Source organism: Leuciscus leuciscus, assembly GCF_965113295.1.
Source record: "Leuciscus leuciscus genome assembly, chromosome: 4".
NCBI lineage: Eukaryota > Metazoa > Chordata > Actinopteri > Cypriniformes > Leuciscidae > Leuciscus > Leuciscus leuciscus.
In genome coordinates, this window is record NC_138728.1 from 45642653 (window position 1) to 45669249 (window position 26597).

Genomic DNA, 26597 nt, shown 5'->3' on the forward strand with positions numbered 1-26597 from the left:
CATGTAACATAGGCCATAGGCTTATTTATATTGAAAAAAAATTTTTTGTAAATTGACTTAAACTTCCAAAACCCTGTAGAGTAGTGTTCTGGGTTCAAACACTCCGACACGCAAAGTGAAGCATTCACGTGACTGGAAAGAAAGTGAGGCTTCGTTTTTCGTTGATGACGTGTTTCTCTGAAAACAATACGCGCTCCGGCACGGAGCTTCATGAGAGATTGCGCTGCGTACTCGATATGCGCTTTGAAGCTTCAGTGTCAAATGTAACATCACTATTACATTGTTTTTAGTTTATCTTTGTAAAATCTGTAGTCATCTTTGTTCTTGCCTAACTAGTCAAGCTAAAGTAAGTTAGCCTTGTTTACAATGTTGCCGCCATGTTACTATTAACTTTCTGAAATAGCTACTTATCCAGGCATTGAGTTTTTCTTTTCTTCTAAGATACGTATGTTTATACGAGTGTGAGTACAGTATGTGTTTTAGGTTAGTTTTGGTCAGTCGAATTAACTACGTAACCAGTTCCTGAACTACTTGTATGGACATTATGCTGCCGCCCATGTGGTAATGTGGATCCAGCAGTAGGTAGCGAAATCTACGACAAGACAGACTGATCAGTATAACTTGTGTTGTTTTCTAACTAAACAGAATGATGTATATACCGGTAGGTTGTTTTCATTTGTTTGTTCCGACACGCATGCTGCTAGTCTAGTTCACAGTGTTAGCTACAGGGCCGTGCACAGACATTTTGAGGGGCAGTGGCCTAAACCAAAAAAAAGGGCACTAAGGGGGTGGTTGCTTGTTAACACAAATTTTCCAGTTATTACAAAATGTACAATTAAAAGAGAAGACAGCACACGCTCAAATACATTTTAGACTTTATTGTAGATGTTTTGATAGAACATCACAATTACACATTGGTGATAATAACAGAAGAAACTATTTACAGATTTACATTTTGGTATTTATCTTTTCCTTTTACAGCAAAACCTTTCTATTTGGTACCATGTCCTGAAAGATCTTAATAACCTCATCTTTCATGATTGGGATGTCTTTTTCAATGGCCAGAAGCAGAATATCAGAGAGTCGTTCTTGTCCACACGCATTACGAAGTTTAGTTTTCACCAGCTTCAACTTCGAGAATGAGCGTTCAACAGTGGCTGTTGAGACAGGTAGTGTTGCAAAGATTTTCAGCAGTTTAAAAAGTGTTGGAAACACAACATGAGCATCAAACTCCTTAAATGTTTCCAAAATTGCATGGGCACTTTTTTGTGAGCATGTGAATGAAGAGTGGAAAACTCTAAGCTCAGTTCGCAGCTGTTCCTCCTCCTCTTGAAATCCGTAAAACTCACAGAGAGTATGGGCAGCATTAAGTGCTTCAGCATCTGCAGTGTCTTTCCACTTTGATGGTTCAATCAAACAATGCAGTGACATCACAATTTTGTCAGTGTTCCCCTTCCCTTGAAATCGCCTGTGGAGTTCCTGAATCAGGGAATCCAAAAAAGTGAAGTACATCCTTCCTCTGTAGTACTCCTCTAAAGTCTGTGGCTGGTGGTCCTCTGTTGCTGATGTGGAGCAGTACTTAAAGGTAAATGCATTGTTAGTCACAATGTCTAGTTACTGGGCCAAAAGGAAAAGAATATTGAAAGGAGTTGAGAGGGACAAACAGGAAATTGCAGCTGCAAACAATGCTCTACTTGCTGTTATTCCCGACTTTGACCAAGTAAATCCTCCTGTTAATGAACATCAACATGGAATGGCTACAACAAGCCATGAACAAACTGTAACCCCTGAAGCACAGGAAATAACTGTTGATGAGGTATATGAACATGGTGAAATGTTTTCCTCAAGCACAGAAGATAGTGAAGAGGAAGAGGATTGCTTAAGGACACAATTGGCAGGGTGGGCTATTGACAACATGATTCCCCATGTGGCACTTGGTAAGCTTTTAACCATTTTGTCCAAGGATCATCCAACCCTTCCTAAAGACCCAAGAACCTTTCTGAAAACAGTGACTTGTGTTAAAACAACAGAACTCTCAGATGGTGTATGCTGTATACTGACTCTTTCATTCATTATTCCCTGCTCTAGAATCTTGGCAAGAGGCGATGAGATATTTGGTGCGCTTCCAAACAGGTTCCAGCGTTGAAACGACGGACGATGACAAGAAGGGAAAGCGAAAGAGAATCTCAAATTCCAAATACAGACCCCAGGCCTCTTCTGATGAAGAGGAGTCTAGTCTTCCAGATGCACCAGCAGAGCTGTCGTTTCGACAACCTCTTTTCAGCTTTGAAAACATTGTTCCCGGTAACAAGGTTTCAGTGCTGCCCGATGCTCCAGAAGTTGCATCGATTCTAGAAAACCAGGAAAATGTTGAGCCATTTGTAGACTTCAGAGCTGGTATGTAAAATGTATTGTTGTGATGCTTGATTTGTGATCGTGCCACAAACTATACCTTTTGTTAGACTACTATACCTCTTTCTCAGAACCAGGTTTCTCCCCAGAAATCCAGACTCCACTTCACAGAGCCAAGAGTTTGAGTACAAGTAAGTGATGTTATTTGTGACGTTTTTTTGTCTTGGAAACTATTGCTTCTATTTAAGATGAGGAATCCTTTAATCATAATCTGTTTTTCATTAGGACACTTGACTGGTTACTCGCCGCACCAGTTTCTGGATGAAAGGTGTCGAGGTGTGTTGTACATTCCATTAGCTTTGCACAGTTCAATTATAGCTTCATTAGTGAATATGCAATACTCTGCAGTGAAATTAAAGCTGTTATGTTTGCTCCCCCAGCTCGTCAAGTACTAAGCTTTACACCCCCAGCAGCAAATTTACCCTGGCAGCGTATGGGTGAAAACGCTGGAGGTATGTAATATGTTGCGCTAAACTAAGTGTTACATTTAAGTCCAATTCATTAAATGTATGCAATAACTTCACATATATTTTTACGTCAATAATTATCAATAGGAGAAAGTCATCGCTCCGTTATTGGCCCTTGGACTCCCCTGGCATCTCGTGTACAGCATGAAGTTTTCAGCTATGAAGGTATATTCTAGGCCTATGTCTTATTGTCCAGTGTTTTAACAGTATTGAAAATAGTGCCTTTAGGTGTTTTAAAAAAAAAACCCTCCAGAATGAAAAACAAGCCGTGATGGATGAGAACCAAGCTCTGAGGGAGGAGAACCAAGCCCTGAAGGAAAGCAATGCACGAGCAGGTGAGAACATGCACAAAAAAGTAACATTTAAGAAAGAGTATGTGATGTAGGTCCAAAATGACCATATGCCTTTCATTTTGTAGCTTCGGATGACAGCGGCTCACTTCAAGAGCAGGTGAAGCAAGTTGGGACAATGTTGAAAACGTTTGCTTGCACTGGGCAATCAGGTACAACTTGGTTGTTGGTTTAATTCCCACTGGGGCCACCTATACATGTAGTAGATCTAGGTATAAATGTCATAGTTTAGTAGTTGAGGGACCAGGACTGACTATATTATTTTATTCTGGGAACCCCTGTATGTGCAGATCAGACCCTAATGCTGTGACGTCTTGGAGAGTTTGGCGATGTTGTGCGTAGCATGGACAACAAAATGGACACTATGCTGCAACATTTCAGTGCCAATGTGTCTGTTGGAGAGTTATCCCTGCTAGGGGATCTGTTACTCCCCCTAGACACCCAGGAAGAATTGGCGTTGCTTGACAACAGTTTGAAGCAGGAACGAGCTCCAGGAACGATTTGTAAGTGTGCTGATTTTGTTTATAACTCCATAGGGTAATCTGAAAAGTAAAATTAAGATTGTACACTGCATATTCTACAGTCTGAATCCACAGCCTGTTACATTTTATATTTATGTATGATAAGCTTCAGAGAAATTTTTCAAACACACTTTTTTTGGATTTTCAGCTTTGGTTTTTGGCAAACCTAAAGACAATCGTCTGGCGAATGCTTCAGAGTATCTTCTCTAATCACCTTTCCATCAATACAACCTGGACTAGAGTAGGGGATAAAGCATGTTTTAGAGACATGTTCCTGAAGACCATTGTTCAAAGTAAGTTATATATTTAAGTAGATGTGTATGGCATTATGCCATTCAAATAGAATGACAGATCTGTATTTTCTACAGGATCCATCCGGAAGAACCCAGCAACCCAGGATGCCACTGATGAAGCGATCCAGGTTAACGTTACGCGTTACCTGAAAGGAACATCTGACCATGAAGGCGGAAAAAGGCGATGTTTCAACCCATTAAACCTAGGCTGACTACCCCAGCATCACTGACAACTGGAACCCTTTCTTTATCCTGCAGTCAGTAACATCAAGACCCCTAAATAAGCCAGAAGTGTCAGACTACACTCACCCAATTCACACTGTTCACTGTGGAAATTACTTTTTCTTTTTTTTTTTTTTATTCCCCCTGTTTTCTCTACAGCCAGATTTCCTGCTGTAAATTGTATTTGTTCCCAATTGTAGTCATGTGTAAGTTGAATGTTAAAATGTATATTATACCTGGTATCCTGCACATTCTTTGATACCAAAGATCTCAATTACTTCATATACAATTTGCTGCTTATTTTATTGTTACAGTGCTTAAAGGAACCGTATGTAAGATTGTGGGCAAAACTGGTACTACAATCACTTTCAAATTACTGTAGAGCGGTGTATCCCCTCCCCCTGACTCGAGGTTGCCAGGCTGCAGGATCCAGCAGGAACGTAGGCTGCTACAAGGAGCTTCCAATGGCAAGTGACGAGTCCTACACAGTAAGTTTTTTTCTGTTAATTATGTTTATGCTTCATGAGAGATGTTTCGACGTATTCCGGATTCATAAAGAGGTCTTTTAGGTTTCGTAACGTTAGACGTTTTTTATCCGACACGTTTGTAGCTGCAGCTGTCGTAACTAGAGCAGAGCTGGCAACCCAGATGCCGAAACACTACTGACTTCGTGATTAGTAGATAGGTGGAGGGTGGCGCATCAGACCAAAACACAACATGACAACATCAACATCAGTTGAGGGCTGCAACTTCACTTTTAAATGACAATATCCTGGCCGGACTACTGTTGTCAGTGATATAAGTATGTGAAATTAACATGATTTCTTAATGTCTAGTGACATATCAGGGCCATTTTATGATTAATTGAAATACATTTCTTACTTACGGTTTCTTTAACTATTCTATTTTTAAATAGAGTTTGTAAATCCTTGATTATACCTCTAATACTTGATATCTGCACATTATCTGGTACTAAATATTCTACTTACGTGACTTTAGTATTGGCTTATTTCATTCCGTCAGTGCTTAACGATTCTATTATAGTTGTAAATCCTATTTCATATCTGATACTTGATATTGCACATTAACTAGTACCAAAACTAGTACCTACTTTCATTCCATCAGTGTGCTTAACAGTTATTCTATTAAAAATAGCTTGGAAATCCTATTTCATTCCTCTGATACTTGATATTGCACATTACCTGGTACCAAATATTCTACTTACTCTGTTTTTAACATTTGCTTTTTTCATTCCATCACAGTGCTTAACTGTTATTCTATTGTTAAATATAGCTTGTAAATCCTTGTGCCACAGGTCAGCATTGCAGTTAAAATGGTCTGTTCTACTACTATTTTCACCTCAGTTTATATATATATATATATATTAGGGCTGGGGGAAATAACACGTTAATCTTTGCGATTAATTTGAGATGCTTAACGCGTTAAAAAAATAATAACGCAATTAACGCAGCACTTTTTTTTGCCTTGTTTTAATGACTTTCTGTTGCGGCGGCTATTGAAAAGGCCGAAAATATGCCGTCCCGCCCCTCCGTGTTCGGCGATCAGGTTTCATTCTCGCGCAGCTTTCATGAGCGGGTCTTTTCCGCGCAGTGCTCTCCTGTGTGTGTGTGTGTGTGTGTCGGCGCGCTGCTGCGCTCTTTGCTCGATGTTCTGCTCCGTGTTTGCGCTGCGCGTTCTGCTCTGTCGTTCCAAACGCTCGAATCATGCACTGGAAAAGCAAAGTCCGCTCAAATAACGTGAAATTTTGCAATAGCCCTACTGAGCTGGTATAGCCATGCTGGGCAACAATGGTAAAATTACCTGCTCTGATCACATGCTCCGGTAATAATAGCTTATTTTATTTTGATAATTAGTAAAAAAAAAATGTTAAATTGATTATGTTGATTGATTATCGAAAGAGAATAATATAATTGATATATTGATGTTTAATATTATTTTAATACAGGGCTATTTTCAGTTGTTTTCCCCCTGTGTTGTTTAATTTAATTAGGTTATTCTAAGTTTAAATATTGATGATTACAAGCTTGGGGGAAATGCAATTAATTGTATATATATATATATATATGTCAAGTTGTTTATCACAGATACAAGAGACACAGATCTTATTGCAGCACAGTGAAATCTTGTACCCCAGGTCTGCAATGCCATTATAATGGTCTATTCTACTCCAGAGCTTTACTCTAAATTATTACCACTTATCCTATTGTTAGAAATGGCTTGTAAATGTGATGTTATACCTCGATTTATTTGGTATCCTGCACATTCGTTGGTACCAAATATCCTCATTACTTGTTATAAAGAGGTCAGCTCTGGGATGAAAAGAATTACCGGTAAACATTATATTATAACAATTATTGTAAGTGTTATAATTTGCTTGTAAGGCCGTTTTTTTTTTTTACCAAAATTTAATTGGAAACATGTATGTATTGGTGTTGTCACGGTACCAAAATTTCAGTATTCGGTACCGATACCAGTGAAAATCCACGGTTCTCGGTACCAATTTCGGTACCAAAGCTTAATTTAGATTAAATTTACATAATTATATTTAAGTGTATATCACAAAGATGGAAACTGTAGTATTAAAAAACACTTTACAATAAGATTCCATTTGTTAGATAACATTAGATAAAATGACCTAACAAAAAAAACAATAGTTATATACTGTCGCAATTATTCTCCTTTAGGGGTTAATTTAAAAATACATTTTTAAAATCAAAAGTTAACATTATTTCTGTTAACATTATTTAATGCACAATGAATGAAGTGAACAAACATGACCAATCAAGTGTTTTGTATTAAATCACATTCACAAACATTAATTAATGTTGTAAAAATATATTGTTCACTCAATGTGTTATGTTAGATAACGCATTAAGTGATGTTAATGAATGGTATCTTATTGTAGCATTACCAAACTATACAGGAGATAAAATATGTTTTATTTGACTTGACTATACTTTTATTTAATCCAAAACTGTATTCATATTTAACTTTAAAAGGGCTTTTTAAACCTGCTAAGAGTTATCCAGCCAAGAATAAGACTAGAACTGCTTTTCTGACGGACTGATATTAATGACGGCTTTTTATTTCTCATCTCCATAAATATATCTAGTAGTAAAGCTAATGCAAGGGCTAGAAATCAATTAATAGGCCTATGTCACACTTCCTCGTCGTCATGGAGAGCGCAGTTCGCACAAGCGTTTGTACTCCCGTGGCGTCTGTCGTTGCTATGCATCCATGAACGCACATGGAAAAGCGAGCGCGCCGCTTCTATTATGAGCGCGCTTGCCGCGCGCCATTTGAAATAACGTATCTGCACGCGCAAAAACATCAGCACCACATCAGCAGCAGCACCGCCGATCGCCATCAGCGCTTTTATGAAGAGGACGCAACTGCACGCGCTTCGGGCATGCACGCGCATCAAGTACCGGGTTTGAGAAAACCTGGTACCGTGACGTTTAAAAAAAAATTAGTACCGACTTGGTACCGAAGTACCGGGTCTTTTGACAACACTAGTATGTATGTATGTATGTATGTATTTATGTATTTTTTTTTCCTGTTATTTATATTTCAGTGATCTGACATCTTGTTTCAATGACAGTTACTGTACTTTGAAATGTGGAATTAAAACGCCAAATGGAAATCTGTCTGGTTTGATCAATCATTATTCTTGATAAACTGCATGCTATATATATATATATATATATATATATATTGGCGATTACGCCATTCTGACGCTTCTACTGCCTCTGGAGCACCGCCGGCAGTCCGCCGACTCATTGCTATCTGGGATTTATACATGCGGCCCTATAGTTTCTCTTGATAATCAGTGTGTTCACAGTTGTTTTTTGTTTTTACAGGGACCAGATGCTACTGAGTCTCTGTACAGGAACATGGTAAAATGAATAATTAAACACCTTTAAAATCACAGGTATGTACTATGTTTCAGGAATGGCACAAATGTGTGTTCAATAATGTACTTTTTTGTCATTTGTTGTGTATCTTTGGATTATGTTGTGTTGTAAATAAATCCAAACAATCAAAGCCATTCTTTTTTAAATCTCTACTCATTCTTTGTACTCACCCACCTGATAGGGCCATTAGGGGAGGGTCTTTGTCTTTCTCAGGTGTAAAACACATCAGTATTCATGATGATTCACGCCTCTTCGCATAGAGCTTTCTTACACAAAACATGTCTTACAAATTTTAAATCAATATATTGTTTTATCTGAATGAGTACACAGGATGATTTTCACATAGTTTTGAAGCAAATATTCTAGGCTACGCGATACAATTTTCAAAAGTATTGTGAAGAAATAATCAGTATGACCTTTTTTCAGTGACAATTTTTTTTTTTTCACAGACCACGCATAAACGTCATTATCTCACAGCTACAAACTTTTACATACACGCTACTGACATATTATTGTAGCAGAGTTTGTGCTGGATACAGTGTAATCAGACTTTAGCCATGAAAATATCAGAGCACCTCCAGGTCCCAGAAAACACCTCAGACCCCAGAGGGTTAAAATCAGAGACCAAAAAATCCATTGCCAAACATAAGAGACATATGCTGACCACTGGAGTTATTCACTGAGTTATCTTTGACCAGTGCATTATTGGTGATACGGCACTTTCGGGTGTGCCATCAGCGGAGCAACTGGACACTGACCAGGGCCCTATATCAACAGCTTCATATCCTCTAAGGCCATCTCCCACCAGTGAATCAGACGGTAAGCAAGTCTTTCTGAATTTTTACAATTTTATGCCATAGTTTAACCCTCTGGAGTCTGAGCGTTTTTTTGGGCCCTGGGGGTGTTCTGACATGCTCTGACATTTGTGCTTTTTTCAGTTGCTTATAAACATATTAATGGCAAAGGTGTAAATTCACTCTATATAGCACAAACAGGACTACAATAATATGTGAGCCACATGTATCTACATGTTTTCATTTTTGAGAGAATAATGTTTATGCGTGGTTATCGAAAAAACTAAAAATTAAAATTTTTGAAATAAGGCCACAAAACACATACTAAATATGTGGCAATAAGACTTTTGACTTATGGATGTCGTCGCCTATAGTTTTTTCTTCAAAATTATGTGAAAATAGTCTTGCTTTATCGTTCACATAAAACCATACATTGATTTAAATTGATGTAAAACAGGTTTTGCTTGGAAAGCCAATATGCGAGGGGGCGTGAACGAGGAGTGGTTTACACCTTAGAATACACCCACTCTGCATAATGATGAGCCATTCACTTAGGTGTGACACTGACTGAGCCACAATGCAAGGACAAAAGATATATTTAGAAGAAGACTTATATTGACCATTTAAGATTTTGCTTACATCTATCTTGTAAATATGTTTTGCTATTTTATTAAAACGGTTACAATTACAACAATAATTACAATTTCAACAATATTTCAAGTGTACTCTTTCTTTGTAAAAAAAAAATGATTATAGGCCCTACATTTTATCTATGTATTCATTAGTTTGAATATAACCAACATTGGAACAGCTAACATCTTAGTTGATGACTTTATTTTTGACAAAAATAGTATTTTATATATAGAAATGGCTAAACAAAAGCTTATTTGATGTGGCAGTATATTCTACAGTAAAAACTGTACCCAAATCTGGTCAACAAAATGTTGTCTTTCATATTTCGTCTGACTGTAACGTTGTTTTGATGAAATATTAGGGCATATTGTTAATTTGCAGTTTAATACGTTGCTTATACAAATAGCCTACATTTTATTTCAACATTCAGTCGATGTTTACTTATCTCAGTATAGCAATACAGTTTGCTAAAACATCATCATTCATTCACACACGTGTCTTTGCCAGCTGTGGTAAACAGCGCGCATTCATGCCGTTTATTCATTCATAAACAGAAACCCACGTGAAGAAATTCACGTGAGAAGGAAAAAACTTACTTGTATTCCTCAGCTCGCTCCTCGATATACCCGCACTTCTGAGGGACATTTTCCATTAGTATTATTCCTCACAGCGCTGCAAGACGGTGTAAACAATGATCTAAATAAACTTGTGTGTTTTCTCGAGCTGATGGGGGCGTTCACAGGATTGCCTCAGCCATTTGCGTTTGAATAGCACGCGCTCTCCGTGGGCGGGGCCGATTATAACGTAATGAGATGAGATGAGCTCGACTGGAATCGCTCTCTTTTAATACAGGCTTCATGCCTGTGTGTCTGTATGTCTGTTTGACTGAGTATTCGCTCAGTTATTGTTAATTTTCGGACGCGTTTCAGAATGGACTACACTGGCAGAGAGAAGGCAGAACTCGCTTCGTGTTTATTTTTCTTTATTTGGCAAAAAGCACAACACTTTGTTTTTATTGTGAGTATACACAAAAATAATACACATTTAACAGAATCGATTGATGTATGAAACTCCTATGGAAAATCAAAGTCAACAGAGTATTTATGAGTTTCTTTTACACTGATAAAAAAAAAGCGAGCTGGTATCGCCGGCGATACCGTAGACCTCAGGGGGTTAACTGAAAGCAGCAGTGAAACCATTGGAAAGGGATTTTACACCAGTTTGTCAAACCAAATGTGGACCTATGTGACTGAGTCCTCATCTGAATTCATAGTTTATTCAGTTTGAAATCCTATTGCTTTTGCAGTAGGCCTATATAGAACAAACAGAAACTTCGGAAAAAAAAAACTGTGCTGTGACTGTTTCAGTATTGTTTTGTTTTTTACAGCTCTCCAATCCAGGCAACCCCTTTGTGAAGAGGAACCTGACACCATTCGGCCTTCCTGCAGTAGGCCTGCCTCTGTACGTGCCCCCAGGTCCCGTCCAACTGCACGTGTCATCGGCGATGCAGTCTTGGATAAACAGGAGCGGATTGCGCAAAGTCTCTGTGAAATCGCTTCTACTCTGGCCATGTAACGATGCGGTTGAAACATAGGAGGAAGCAGCTCCACGTGCAGCCGTAGTCTTTTATTAAATAAACACAAAACTTGACAAATTCAGACTCAGACTAGGGAACAGAACAACCAACATACAACGTCAAGAACTCAAAGACTGAACAAGACACAGTGCTTAAATACACAGGAAAACAAGCTAAACAAGATAACAAGGGGGCGTGGCTAATCTAAAACACATGGGGAGACTAGTTAAACATTAAACATGACGGGGAACTACCAAACATGGAAAAAGACAGGGGAACACAGACAGGAATCATGACAGAACAAGCAGTTATACTATATACTGTAGGCCCCTGTTGTATGAATAATTCTAATATTTATATTAGTTGTATGCCTGAGATTTAAATAAAAACCACAAAAACATGCAATTTGGTTAAATGTTTTTTTTTCCCAAATATCTGCTTCTCTTACCTCCCTAAAATGTCAGATCTAAAGTATTTATTAATCATTCAGTCAGTGACAAACATCAGATGGACCCAATAAAATTGTAAGTCCCACCCCAGCTCGTGAACAGAACCCATCAGAGTTGAGGCGGCAGTGCCTGAAGTTAACGATGAACTTGGTGGAAGAGCAGGAGACTGACTGACTGAAACATGTCGGGGAAAAGAAAACATAAATCAGGGTACCAGAAATGGCATGAAAAGAAGGAGAGGGAGGCCAGGAGAGTTGTTGTATCCCAGACAATCAAGACGCTCTTAAAGACAGGTTGTATTGTTATTTCGCTAGGAATAAGAAAACTACCGTCTACAGTCTGCCGGGTTCTGTCACTTTTTCTTTATCAGTGCGCACCACAATCCACCAAATGATTATGTGGTCAAAATTCCTGTCTTTTACACCATTGTAAATAGAGTTAAAAAATTGACACGAATCACGACGCATTGCATTATGTACCTGACCTGCCGGCTGATGATGTATTTATTACATCAAGAAAACACCAATACAACACACTGCATTAGGTTGAATACATTTATTATCTTTATTTAATAATATTACCAGTTTCTATATTATCTTTATTAAAAAATAAGACAATAAAGTATTTAATTTTTTAATTTGACTGCATTTTTGTCTGTTTCTAAATGTTTGCTTTTTGATTCATGAATTACAACAGACTGATGGGGAAAAAAAACATTATTTTGCTGTTACTTTTTTAGAATTAGTTTTATTATTATTTAACAATTTCTTGCTTTTTGTTAGTTTTTATTAGTTGTAATTTTTATATAAACATCTAACTTTTAAAATAAAGGTTTTACAACAACATCAACATCTTCTGTTATATGTGGGCCTCTATTCTCATCTATTGTACAGTATATGATATTGGTGGAGGGTGGTGGGGGCCCACATCAATATTTTTTCAGGGGGCCCCGAATCCTCTAGCTATGGCCCTGCAGGTGTAGACACAGATGTAGAGGTGACCCTCTTATCTGAAGACACAGGCATGGAGTCAGCCATCTTGTCCGAAAACACAGGCAAGGAGTCGGCCATCTTGCCCGAAGACACAGGCGTGGCGCTCTCGGCGGGACGAGACTCTGGAGCGGTGTCTCGGCGGGACGAGCTGCAGGAATTGATCTATCTGTCCCAAATGTAGCCTCAAATCGCTCTTTAAATGTAGTACTTGTAATTAGGTTCATTTTGACATTTTGGCAAGTGCTGAAGAAAAAATCATGAAGTGAGGTTTCATGATTTCACAAATCAAAAATCATGAAGTGAGGTGTTCCGTGTTTCACAATCACCATATGACATTAAGCGCTGTGGGGGAAAAAACTTCAAAATTTCCACAAAAACACAGCATAAATGGATAGTTTAGAAGTAAATAAAAAAAAAGATATATAGTTTTCGATATAAAAAAATTATATTTCCTTATGCAATTGCTCTTTAAAAGTTTGGGGTCAAAATGACCCCAAACACCTTAAGTGTTGTCCTTTTTTAACAGTGATTTTAATAATTTAAATTATAGGCCTAAAATTCATTGTATCGACTTAAATGTTTTGAGACAATTTTCAATGAAGAGGAGTAAGCTTATATGTAATCTTTTATTATCCTCACTGCACGTTGGTTATGCGGTGATGTGCTATGAAGTTATTGCGTGGCAAATTAATTATAATAGCCTATCAATTTAACAATAAAAGTAGGCCTTTTAATACATAAATTGGAAATGCAAAATCATCTTAACATTGATAGCTGCTTGTTTTGACAATATCTCTGGTTAGCCTACATGATATCGCCTACTGATCTATTGGCACAACCCGGCACGGGGGTTTATCACGCATATTTCGGGGGTTTTAAGGGGGTTTATCACGCTTGACGTTCGGACCGTATAGATAAATCCTGAGCTTTGGCTTTACATCGCATGCGATCTACTCGTTCAGTGTGAATAGGTACCTGGCTGAAATCACACAGACATCGGTTTGTAAGGATGGAAAAGTACTCAGAAAACTAAAAAAGTATGGTCAGAGATTCTCCACCAATAGAAAGAAGGCCTCGGGGAAGATGTTTCTAATGGTGGCGATATCTTGAGGAGGAGCAAAAAGAAAAAAGATAACTGTACAGATGCCCATTGAGTACCTAGCGATAAGAAAAAGGTATAAGACATGAAGTCTGGTAATGGTAACTTCAGATGGCCAGCTGGCATCTCACTTTGTTGTTTGTTCAATAAAGTTAATTCTTCTGAGACCTGGAACTTCGACTGAGAAATTCTTTGAGATCCGAACCAAAGACTTTGGATATGCCACGACAACATCAAATTTAATAGATTACACTTTCATGAAAACATTTGCAGTTGATTTGTAAAAGTTGTCAATACACATTAATGGTGTTTGTTTTCATTCATTTACATTGTTTGAGCAGCTGGTGATGTCAGCATGCGGTGATTCAAATCACTTAATCATTTTACGAAGCAATTGATTCAACTGACTCTGAGTTTTAAAAGAACTCCGTTTCTCTCATCACTTATTTCCAGTACCTGAATTTGTGTTTACGAAAAACTGACTCACGTTATAGAGAGCGAAATGAGACACACCTTTCCTGTTACTTGTGAGGGAATGAGATTTACTCCCCAAAATAACGCTCATCATATTGTTAAAGCATATTGTCAAGAATTGTTAATTTATTGTACCTAGCTTGTAAAAACAATTGAATTGACTGAACGGTTTGCATTGATTTAAACACTTTAAATGCATAAAAACACAAACCTTTCAGCAGCCGATTCACAACAGATGCAGGAGCGCGGCACAGACTTATACGTCACACAACCAGACCAAAATAAAGGTCCTGTTCACACGCTGCTGCTGTTTTTCTTTTGCAGCCCAGAAAATATTAAGAACTGGCAATGAAAGTGTAACGATCAGTTGAAGCATAGGAGGAAGCAGACTCCACGTGCAGGGGGCCAGGGCGGATCCGACAGCTCAGGGGGCCAGGGCGGATCCGACAGCTCAGGGGGCCAAGGAGGCACGGCCTCTGAGGCCTTAATCAGGTACCTATTGCCCCTCCCCCAAATTTTCTTGGGACGAGACTCAAGCGTGGCGGCCATCTTGGGCAAAGGTTCGTGGGCTGGAGCCGATGTGTGTGCTGCCCACACACACACACACACACATCATAGCTGTGATGACTATCATAATTGCCGTATCATCCAGAGCTGACTCAGGCGCAGTAGCCCTCTTGTCCGAAGACACAGGCATGACTGGTATGACGTGAACAGTCTCTGGCTCGGCAGGACTGAGGTGAGGCTCAGGCTCGGCAGCGGCCATGACAGGATGAGGCTCTGGCATGAATGTGCTGGTGAGCGATGTGAGCACTGGAGTTGCCAACATTAGAGTGGGCATGACGTGAATTGGCTCAGGCTTAGAGGATACTGTGAGCTTGCGGGGCTCCTCATCCGTAAAGCCCACAGTAAATGACGAGCCACTCCACAAAACGGCAAAGTCAATTTATCTCACCAGAATGTAGAGAGGGGTATTGCCAGGCATAAGATAGTAAAGCAGCTCATTAAATCCATGGCAAAACATGTCCTTTAACCCCCTGAGGTCGGAGGTATCGCCGGCGATACCAGCTCGCTTTTTTTTAATCAGTGTAAAAGAAACTCATAAATACTCAGTTGACTTTGATTTTCCATAGGAGTTTCATACATCAATCGATTCTGTTAAATGTGTATTATTTTTGTGTATACTCACAATAAAAACAAAGTGTTGTGCTTTTTGCCAAATAAAGAAAAATAAACACAAAGCGAGTTCTGCCTTCTCTCTGCCAGTGAAGTCCATTCTGAAACGCGTCCGAAAATGAACAATAACTGAGCGAATACTCAGTCAAACAGGCATACAGACACACAGGCATGAAGCTTGAATTCTCTTCTTTTAAATGAAGTAATTTATATAAAAAACAAATATTCTCATCTTGTGAAATCTGTATTAAAAGAGAGCGATTCCAGTCGAGCTCATCTCAGCTCATTACGTTATAATCGGCCCCGCCCACGGAGAGCGCGCGCTATTCAAACGCAAATGACTGAGACGATCCCATACAAACTGTGAACGCCCACATATCAGCTCGAGAAAACACAAGTTTATTCAGATGATCAGTGTACTTGTCTACACTGTCTCGCAGCGCTGTGAGGAATAATAATAATGGAAAACGTACCTCAGAAGTGCTGGTATTTCGAGGAGCAACGGATGGAATACTGTAGTAAGTTTTTTTTTTCATTCTCAAGTAAATCGCGTTTCTGTGTGAATGAATGAACGGCAGCGATGCGCTGTTTACCACAACTGAAATGTGTTGAAATAAAATGTATTTGTATAAGCAACGTATTAAATTGCAAATTAACATTTATATTCCTTATAATAAAAACGAAAGACCTATGTTACAGACAAATGAAAGACAACATTTCGTTGATTAGTTTTGGATAGATTACACATTTTTACTGTAAAATATCTGCCACCTCAAATAAGCTTTTGTTTGCCAATTTTTGCTAATATGTTAAATATAGTATGTTTTGTCAATGTAGGCTATATTCGAAGTAATGAATCCTTAACTTATATGTATATATATTAGTGGTGGGCCGTTATCGGCGTTAACGTGCTGCGTTAACGCGAGACTCTTATCGCGCGATAAAAAAAATATCGCCGTTAATCTATTCTCCAAGTTGGGTTGGGAGATGGCTCTATACTACACAAGCTATGATGACGCAATCTACCCGCGGCCGCGAGGTAAACCCGGCTGCAACGCATATTCGTCGTCATCTTAAGTAAACACGGCTGAAAGTGAAAGCTGGTGAAAAAGATCGGTGCAACATCCATTATTTGGACTTGGTTCGGGTTTAAGCCGTCAGACGAGCAGCAGCAAACTATATACAGAGTGTGTGGGGTAACAGTTCGGTAAGTTAACACACGACTAATCCGTTCGACCACCTCAAATTCAAAACGAAACATGATATCACTGAATACCAGCGCGCGCGTATTATTCCCATTCCAATATATCTTAGTGGTGTAGCACATAATCTCGATTTTAAGAATCGTTGTTGTGTTTCTTTTTAACTGAAAAGACATCAGTTAGACAATATTCTAATTTTAAATTTGGGGTTTCATAAGCTCCAAGCCATAATAAACATTAGACCTACTTAAGTCTCTGCAGCTAGTGTACTTACATTTTATTTATCTGCAAAATTATGTTGTATACTTACAGTTTTGCACAATATATGTTCTCAAAACTACATACACCCTTTAAAAAAAAATACATTTAGCAGTTGTTTAGCATGGGTCTGTGTAATCTGTTCTGAAATGGTTTTATTATAATATACTGTATATCGTTATCACAAGAGGCTGCAATGTATATCACAATATAGATTTTAGGCCATATCGCCCATCCCTAATTGATAGCCTATAGTAGTTGATAATAACATAGGCCTACCTAATGTTGCCTACGGACGGTAACAGTACAGTAGTAACCTTTTACAGTCTATGAGTAGAACAGCTTTCTCAAGCAGTTTGTGATGCATTTTGGAAACAGGAGATGAGCCCCTGGTCTAATGCGCCACCTGGCTTGAGAAACCCGTTCTCAAAGACTTACTTTTATAGTCATTATTTGGGTAGCACACATATTCTGAATGCCTTCGGCAGAATTCAAATGAGCCATTTTAATCTAGATTAATCTAGATTAATTTCAAAATGAATCTAGATTAATCTAGATTAAAAAAATTAATCTATGCCCACCTCTAATATATATATATGATATATATGATAAAATGTATACTTTAGTTTTTACAAAGAAAGATTACACTTCAATTGTTGTTGTAATTGTAACCTTTTTAATAAAAAAATATATTTACAAGGTAGATGTAAACAAATTTTAAAAGGTAAATATAAGCCTTTTCTTTAAATAATTTTTATTGTGTTTTATTATTGACAAATTTGGGGAGAGGATACATATTCCAAAACTGAAAATACAGTATGAGAATTAACTGCACAATTACTAGACATGTTTTCCTTGGATATTATACAATTTGCAAGCAAAATTTGTGCAAAAAAAATAAAAAAAATAATTGAAATGCTTCCAACTGTGAACCAATTTGGTAGAATATATATATATATATATATATATATATATATATATATATATATATATATTGCTCTTGCATTCTTTCTTGTGGCTATAGGTGACACACCTGAATGAATGGCTCATTAGGTATGCGGGCCCCATTGTCTCCTCAGGTGTGAACCACTACATATGCATGATGGTGTTGAATGGTTGACGCCCCTTGCGCATATTGCCTTTACAAACAAAAAGTGTTTTACAAGATTTAAATCAATGTATTGTGTTATGTGAATGATAAGGGCAGGATGATTTTCACATCATTTTGAAGAAAAAACTCTAGGCAATGACATCAATTAGTCAAAAGTCTGATTGTCACATATTTAGTATGTGTTTTGTGGCCTTATTTCAGAAACTTTAGTTTTTAGTTTTTTCAATAACCATGCATAAACATTATTCTCTCAAAAATACAAACATGTACATGCATGTTGCTCACATATTATGGTAGCCCTGCCATTAATATGTTTATAAGCAACTGAAAAAAACACAAATGTCAGGGCATGTCAGAACATCTCAAGGACCCCAAAAACCACTCAGACCCCAGAGGGTTAAGATCTCATCACAAAAGTCCACCCCATGGCAAAGCTCACAAAACTCCCTCACATACTCCTCAATTGGACAGTTACCTTGGCTGAGAAGGAAGAGACGATATACTGGATCCATAGTGATGTGACATTTGAACCGAGGCATCGGAGCTTGTGTCGAGAAAAAATGGGCATGCCAGATGAAGCCGCGATTCAAGGCTTGTGTTGTTAACGTGAAAATCACGTGACTAATGACAAACGAGGCCTCGGTTTGTGTGGATACATCATCGGTTCGGTCTGAGTGTCATTTCCGGCAAAAGGGGGTTCGAATCTCGCGCCACCTTGTGGGTGTTGCAGGAGTAGTAGAAGCAGTTGTAGTAGTGTCAGAGAGTCAGAGAGTTAGATAACTATCATTGTCATTGTCGTTATTGTGTCATATATGTGTTAGGGCTGTATATTATTACATTATTAGGTTAGAATAGTTAATAGTATATTGTTATTATTAATTATAGTAGCTATATTATAGTCTTGTTATATTAATTAGTTAAGAGTATTTGGATTGCTTTGGATTTTTGGATCTGGGCTAGACTGCTTTTTGATTTGGATTGCTCTTTTGGATTTGTTTGCTTTTTGTGACCTCTTCCTTTTTCCTGGTAATGGAGCCAGCAAGAAAGAGGAGATCCTCCCCTGTCTGGGCTCAACAGAAGCATCAGGATCCTCATTTATACCAGCTGGCACTGGCATTATTATGTTCCCCTGCATCCTCTGTGGCTGGAGAGATTTTGTCCGAGAAGAGGAATCGTCTAAACCCCAAGACACTTGAAATAATTCTGTTTCTCAATAAAAATCTATTGTAATCCTTCCTTCACCCACCCCAAACTGCAGTGTTGCAGGTTGCTCCTCGATATCCCCAGTCCCATAAGCACAACACTGCACTAAAACTAGTAACAGTTCACTGCACAATAACCCCCAGAAACAATTTTTACCACCCCAGACTATTCTGTTGCAGTTTACTTTATTACACTCCCTCCACCATAAGCACTGCACTCAACACAGTGTCACTTTTGTTGTTCATACTGTCACTATCCAAACAATTTATGAATAATTAATTAACTGTGTGGGTGTGTGACAGTTGTCTCTGCTCAAGTAAATTCAGACAGAGAAATATACATATTTTATATTATACGCAGGCAATGGACAAATGTTTGCTCAGGTCTTTTTATTATTGCAAATTGAAGGTTGTAGAGATTAACAGTGAGAAGAAAATAAATAAATAAATAAATAAATAAAACAAAACAGGGAGGGAGGGGGTCACTGGTTCCGAATTAATTAATTTGTCTGCCATTTCTTTGCACAGTAGCTAGGTGTCACTAGTGAGCAATGCTGAATGAAGCTTCAAGTAATGAACCTTTGGCTGAAGCAATGGGCTGCGAGGTCTCAGTGGTTGCACCTTGGAGAAACCCTTGGAAAGCACCTTGGAGAAACTCAACAGCAGTGCAAAATATGAAAATATGAAAAGACAATGCAGAAAAGCAGAGCGCATGTGGCGGAAGACAAAACTTGTAGTCCATTATAACATCTACAAAGACATCTTCAATATGGAACTAGGCAAAGCTAGACAGACTTTCTTCTCAAATATTATAAACTGCAATTTAAACAACACACGCACTCTTTTTGCTACTGTAGAGACACTGACAAACCCCCCAAGCCAGATTCCCAGTGAAATGCTCTCAAACAGCAAGTGCAGTGAGTTTGCTTCCTTCTTCTCTGACAAAATCAATAATATCAGAAAGGTGATCAGCACATCCTTGAGTTGCGCTGGGGTCAGACAGATCAGACCACCTGAGAAAGTAGTAACTTTGTCTGATTTCAATAAAATTGATGGCAAAATTTTGGTGGAAACCGTACAGCACCTTAAAACATCAACATGCGCTCTTGACACACTTCCCACATCTTTTTTTAAAAGTGTGCTAAACAGTTTAGAAGCAGATCTTCTAGAAGTGGTAAATGCCTCACTTCTCTCTGGGAGTTTTCCAAACTCCCTGAAAACTGCAGTTGTCAAGCCCCTCCTGAAAAAGAACAATCTGGATAAGACCATATTAAGCAACTATAGACCGATCTCAAATCTTCCTTTCATAGGCAAGATCATAGAAAAAGTTGTCTTCAATCAGCTGAACAAATTCTTAAGCTCGAATGGATACTTTGACAATTTTCAATCTGGTTTCCGACCGCACCACAGCACAGAGACAGCGCTCATAAAGATAATAAACGATATTCGCTTAAATACTGATTCAGGCAAATTATCAGTGCTGGTACTACTCGACCTCAGTGCTGCATTTGACACTGTCGATCATAACATACTTCTTGACAGGCTGGAAAACTGGGTGGGGCTTTCTGGGATAGTCCTAAAATGGTTCAGGTCATACTTAGATGAGAGAGGTTATTATGTGAGTATAGGAGACCATACGTCTGAGTGGACATCCATGACATGCGGAGTCCCTCAAGGCTCAATTCTTACGCCACTCCTGTTCAACCTGTATATGCTCCCAATGAGCCAAATAATGAGAAAGAACCAAATTGCTTACCACAGCTATGCAGACGACACACAGCTGTACTTAGCCCTATCGCCTAACGATTACAGCCTCATTGACTCCCTGTGCCAATGCATCGATGAAGTCAACAGTTGGATGTGCCAAAACTTTCTTCAGTTAAACAAAGATAAAACTGAAGTCATTGCATTTGGAAACAAAGATGAAGTTCTCAAGGTGAACGCATACCTTCACTCCAGGGGTCAAACAACTAAAAATCAAGTCAGGAATCTTGGTGTGACACTAGAGTCAGACCTTAGTTTCAGTAGTCATGTCAAAGCAATAACTAAATCAGCATACTATCACCTGAAAAATATTGCAAGAATTAGATGCTTTGTTTCCAGACAAGACTTAGAGAAACTTGTGCATGCTTTCATCACCAGCAGGGTGGATTATTGTAATGGACTCCTCACTGGCCTTCCCAAAAAGACCATAAGACAGTTGCAGCTCATACAGAACGCTGCCGCCAGGATTCTGAGCAGAACCAGAAAATATGAACATATCACACCAGTCCTCAGGTCTTTACACTGGCTCCCAGTTAGATTTAGGATTGATTTTAAAGTATTATTACTGGTATATAAATCATTCAATGGCCTAGGACCTCAATACATTGCAGATATGCTCACTGAATATAAACCCAACAGATCACTCAGATCATTAGGATCATATCAGCTAGAAATACCAAGGGTTCACTCTAAGCATGGTAAGTCTGCTTTTAGCTATTATGCCAGCCGCAGCTGGAACCAGCTTCCAGAAGAGATCAGATGTGCTCCTACAGTGGTCACATTCAAATCCAGACTCAAAACACTTTTGTTTAGCTATGCATTTACTGAATGAGCACTGTGCCACTGTTCGTCCGACTGTACTGTACTGTATTTCATTTTATTTTTCTAAACTGTTTTAATTATTCTTATTTCTTTTTATTATTTTTATTTCTTCTATGTAAAGCACTTTGAATTGCCATTGTGTATGAAATGTGCTATATAAATAAACTTGCCTTTGCTTGCCTTGCCTTGCCTTGCCTTGCCTTGGTTAAGGAAGCTTCCCTGAACCACTCAGTGGAACTCCCCTTTTATCAATAACAGCAGGTCTGTAAATCAGTTCTGTTCAGGAGGAGGTTTATTTAAAGTAAACTGGATTATATTAGAATAATTGATCAATTGTTTACAGTATGATCAGATGATTTGGGTTTATATATTTCACATTTATTAATACATTGACATTTATCAATTTTACAACAAATAACATGTTTTATTGAATGATACATTTCATTGAAAGGTAATTTTGATAGTAATAATAAATATGATTAATATGACACTACAATAAGAACTGAATGACTGATTTCCATAAACACAAGTATAGTTTGAGAAAAGCACAGACACACACCATCACTCATCGTGACTCACAAACACACACTGATCTTACTGTCTATATGAGGATTCAGTACACACATTTATTCTGTCATGTTATTTTACATTAGTATTAATGTAATGAAGAGAGAATAAGAGACTCTATAACATCTCACTGTTTGCAGAAAATTCAGTTCGCGTATCTCCCCCGAAGTGATAAAATTCTGTATCAAAAATGTTAAGGCCAGACAAGTAGTTTCTTAAGGCTTGGTTTGTAGGGAATTACAAACCTGCGCACATATATTCAAACGCGAATACCAATAGACTGAACTCGTAATACGCATGTGCACACCATCAGCATTCTCACAAGTTTCGCGTTTAAAGTCTGTGTAGAGTTTCCTGTTAAAACGGTGTTAGCCTTTCGTGTTAGCGGCCCCTAAGTTAATAACTAATGATCGTTGCGACGGAAGTGAATCAATCAAACTAACTTTAGCTGGAAAATAACTTTATTCAAAAACTGCTATAAAGCCAAAACAATCTCTGTTACTTTAAACTATCCTTGTATCTCTGTAAAGCCGCTTTGGAACAATCTACATTGTTAAAAGCGCTATATAAATGAAGATGACTTGACTTGTTACTGATTTATCATGTAGCTCAAAGCATTATGGGTAGAATCTCTCTACAGTCTATTCTGATTCATCAACACAGTTTCACTGATGATCCAGAATAAACATAAAACCCAGGATAGAGTGTGTGTGTGAATGTGGTCTGGACTGTGTGTATGAGGCTCAGTGTGTCAGAGACGTTGTAGAAGGACAGAGTTCCTGCACTGTGATCCACACACACTCCTGTTCTACACACTCCTGTTCTCCTGAAGATGGGCTTTACAGGGAGTTCAGTCTTTATGTTATTGTGTATGAATGAGTAACTGGAGGGAGAGCAGGACAAACTCCAGGACTGATCATTACGTCCAAACACACACTCATCACCCGATCCCTTCCTGCTGATGCTCTCATATGACACTGATATTAACACACTCCTGACCCACTCAATCTCCCAGTAACAGCGTCCACACACTCTCTCTACACAACACCTGAGGATATAAATAAAATCTGCCTGGATGATCAGGATACAGCTGATCTGTGTTTGTGAATGTAACCACTCTGTTCTCCTCAGACAGACGGAGGAGTTTATTCACTGTGTTCGGATCCAGAGTGAACTGATGAGAATCTGATGGAGAGAAAACACATCAGTGAATTACAGAAACTTTCTATCTTGAGTCTTAATTTCAGATCTGACTGAAGGTCATTTAGGGTTTTTCACAATTTCATATTACAGAAGCAAATCTTAAAGCGTAACTTTCGCCAAAATGCAACCTAGTGTCATTTTGTGAATCTACCCGAGGCAAACTTTCGTTTAAAGGCATAATTAGGATGGAAACGCCACTTTTAAGATTGACCGTATTTTCGTTTTTGCTCAAATTGCCATTTGAATGGGAGTGCTAGGGTCACTACTATGATAGCATCAAAATCGCTATTTTTAAAACACTAAGAAGGCTCGACACAACATGAAACTTTGCTGGAAGTATCACCAGCGGCTCTACACATGAACTCCAGCATTGAGAACATTGTTTGTGTACACAGAGTTTAGTAAAAAGAAAGGTTTTGAACAACTCACTGTAGCTGTTGTTGTTTCCGGCTGCCGGAATTTTGTCAGTCAAAAATAGTCGATCTCCGAATGCGAATTAACTGACTCCAAATGAGGAAATACAAGGTCAATATTGATTTTTACTAACGACAAAACAACAAATTAGCCGTGAATTTATATGGACTAAGCTTTAGAAGCTTTCCATCTCCTCCCTGTTACTTTGCATTCGGAGATTGACTATTTTTGACTGACAAAATGCCGGCAGCATTTTAGCCAACTTAGCCAAAATTTTGAATGTTTACAACTCTCGAGCACCCTCTCATCGAGTTTGTGCTCGTCAGTGCGTGTGCACCAGATTTTCTGTGAACGCGTCCATCTCTTCAGCATCGATCAACACCATTGAGAACTTGGTTGTTTTGGACCTCCTAGCTCTGGTTGTTAACCGAGGAATTGGAAGCTTGTTAGTAGATTTTCTGTCCGCCATCATGCTTTGTACAATCCAACACACCTGCGAACTTCAGGCGTGTGCATGTGATATTGTAACGTGCGCGAGGGGGAGGGGGGATCTGTGGCGTGTGCACGAATTGTGATTGACAGCCAGATCTCACACAGCCCTGTGCTGATTGGACCAGAAGAACCGGGAGCGGTGGATTTCTGCTAAATGAATAACAGGCTCCAGGTGGAGGTAGAAGCGCAGGTTTTTTTTCTAAAACCGGCTGATTATGTTGTTTTGTCGGAGCATAGTGTCGGTTTCAGTGAATATGATCAAAAAAAATCTTGCCAACTGCAGCTTTAAGAAATGTCATTCTGCAATAGATTTAGTCATAAATGAGGTTCTAACTGAAATTGCCATGGTTACCAAACAGATAAGATAGGGTTCTAAAGTTAAGATCTTTCTGTAATAAGGAATTGACTTATCGGTAAGCCCCTCCCCTCGAACGCAGATGATCCAGTGGCAGTTGAGTATTAGTTGCACGGGGACCGGAACTCGGACAACTTTAGGTTTTAGCGCCAAAGAGAAACATTGGAAGATCCGATTCCATCGTTTTGATGGTGTTTATACTACAAAAATGGTAAAACGATGTGCCTGGGGTTCTAGTAACACTGATGATTCCAGGTATCCTGAGAGGATGTGTATGGGTATTCATGTTTTGAATCACCGTAGTGTGCGCGATCAGCTCGTTTTAAAAAGTGTGTTAAGATTTGTGCGAACGGACCATTTATCAGCGACTGAAGCCCGGTTCATTTATCAATGATGTGGGCGCAGTAACCTGGTTGCCTAAGGATTCAACCCCAATCCCAATAAAGATGAAAACGTTCATTTTCTGGTTGTCATATTACAGTTTTTCTCAATTGTTTACGCACAAATTCTGGTACTTGAGACACAATGACCACAACATGTAACTCATTCACCAACCCCCTGAACCAATTCTGCTAAACTACAAGCACAATTCCTGCTTTACACTCAAATTGCAGTTCTAAAACACACTTTTTTCAAAACACTACACACAATTCTCTGCTTTTGGCACAATTTGCATGCAGAAAATCTCTTGTTTTCACAAGGAACACACTGCCATTCAAATATGCACACTGACTCATCACATGGGCAAACACCCGTCACACAGTTTTACAATTAGCAATCAGAGCTTTAGCATAAAAGGGCAACAGGTGAGCTCTTCAACAGGTGAGCTCTTCAACAGGTGAGCTCTTCAATGGTGCAATGGATGCCAACATTGGATTTTAATTTTTTTACTGTAACTGTATACAGTCAATTCCTCTATTGTTTTGTATGTCGACCACTGTATGTACAACTTTGTGTTGGTTGGGATGTACACTGTGTACATTGTTTTTGTGGGAAAAATAATATATATTTTTTACAGTGTATTTGTGTGTTCTGAGTATAAAAACAATATTCTCAAATATTTTACAACACACTTATGTATGTACTGTCTGTAGTAAGTGTAACACTGAACAAAAAAAGGCCTAAGTCATTAATGATGAATGGAGAAGAAGTGTTTTCCATTCATCATAGTGTTTTACATTGAGCACATCAGTGTTCAACTGGTTCTTATAAATGTCTATTCATATGATGGTTTGCGTGTGTCATTTGAAAACAAAATACCATTTTGAGAAGAAATGACATTGTTTTGAATGTAAAATTTCATTTTGCAGGAGAATTGAGGGGTTTTGCCCATTGTGTGTGTGTTTTTTGATTTGTGTGTAGAGTTCTGAGAATATGAGGCATGCTTTCAGAAAATGTGTGTAAACAATCGATAAAAACCCTAAGTTACAATTAAAAACAAAGAGTCCATGCAAACGTACAAACCCAAATAGCTAACTGTTCTCACATCATGTACAGTGTAGGTTATAAACACATAAACAAAGGATCTACATTTCAGTGCCACTCCATATTAAACTGGTAAATGTACATTCATTTAATCTCACACTGTGGTATATGAACAGTGTTGATCCTGGATGTTGTTCATCTGTGATCGTGATGAACGTAACATGAGGCTTCTCTCGCTTGCATTCCAAATGAATCTTGTTATCCACCATATTTATTTTAAATCTTTCATATATCCCTCTATGGCAATATGTAAGTCCCACATAAATGCTCTTCGACGAGAGGTGGTCCTTCTGTGTCCAAAATGTATCAAAAACATCTTGGGACAAGGT

General features: G+C 38.4%; 2 protein-coding genes across 2 annotated transcripts in view; one reads left to right on the forward strand and one right to left on the reverse strand.

Moving 5' to 3' along the window:
• The first annotated feature begins 2062 nt into the window (after positions 1 to 2062).
• Positions 2063 to 3118, forward strand: LOC309496133 (uncharacterized protein). The gene is made up of 5 exons (XM_082166152.1): positions 2063 to 2397; positions 2484 to 2543; positions 2638 to 2688; positions 2793 to 2864; positions 2967 to 3118. Exons 1-5 carry the CDS (start codon positions 2106 to 2108, stop codon positions 3053 to 3055), a joined length of 564 nt encoding a protein of 187 aa, XP_082022278.1. The 5' UTR covers positions 2063 to 2105; the 3' UTR covers positions 3056 to 3118.
• An 18990-nt stretch (positions 3119 to 22108) lies between these two features.
• The window catches only part of LOC309496045 (NACHT, LRR and PYD domains-containing protein 12-like), a 40801-nt gene continuing 36312 nt past the window's right edge, over positions 22109 to 26597 (reverse strand). The window contains exon 7 of the mRNA XM_082165980.1: positions 22109 to 23504. Coding sequence (XP_082022106.1) covers positions 23323 to 23504 — 182 coding nt within the window. The 3' untranslated portion in view covers positions 22109 to 23322. The remainder of the gene's footprint in view (positions 23505 to 26597) is intronic.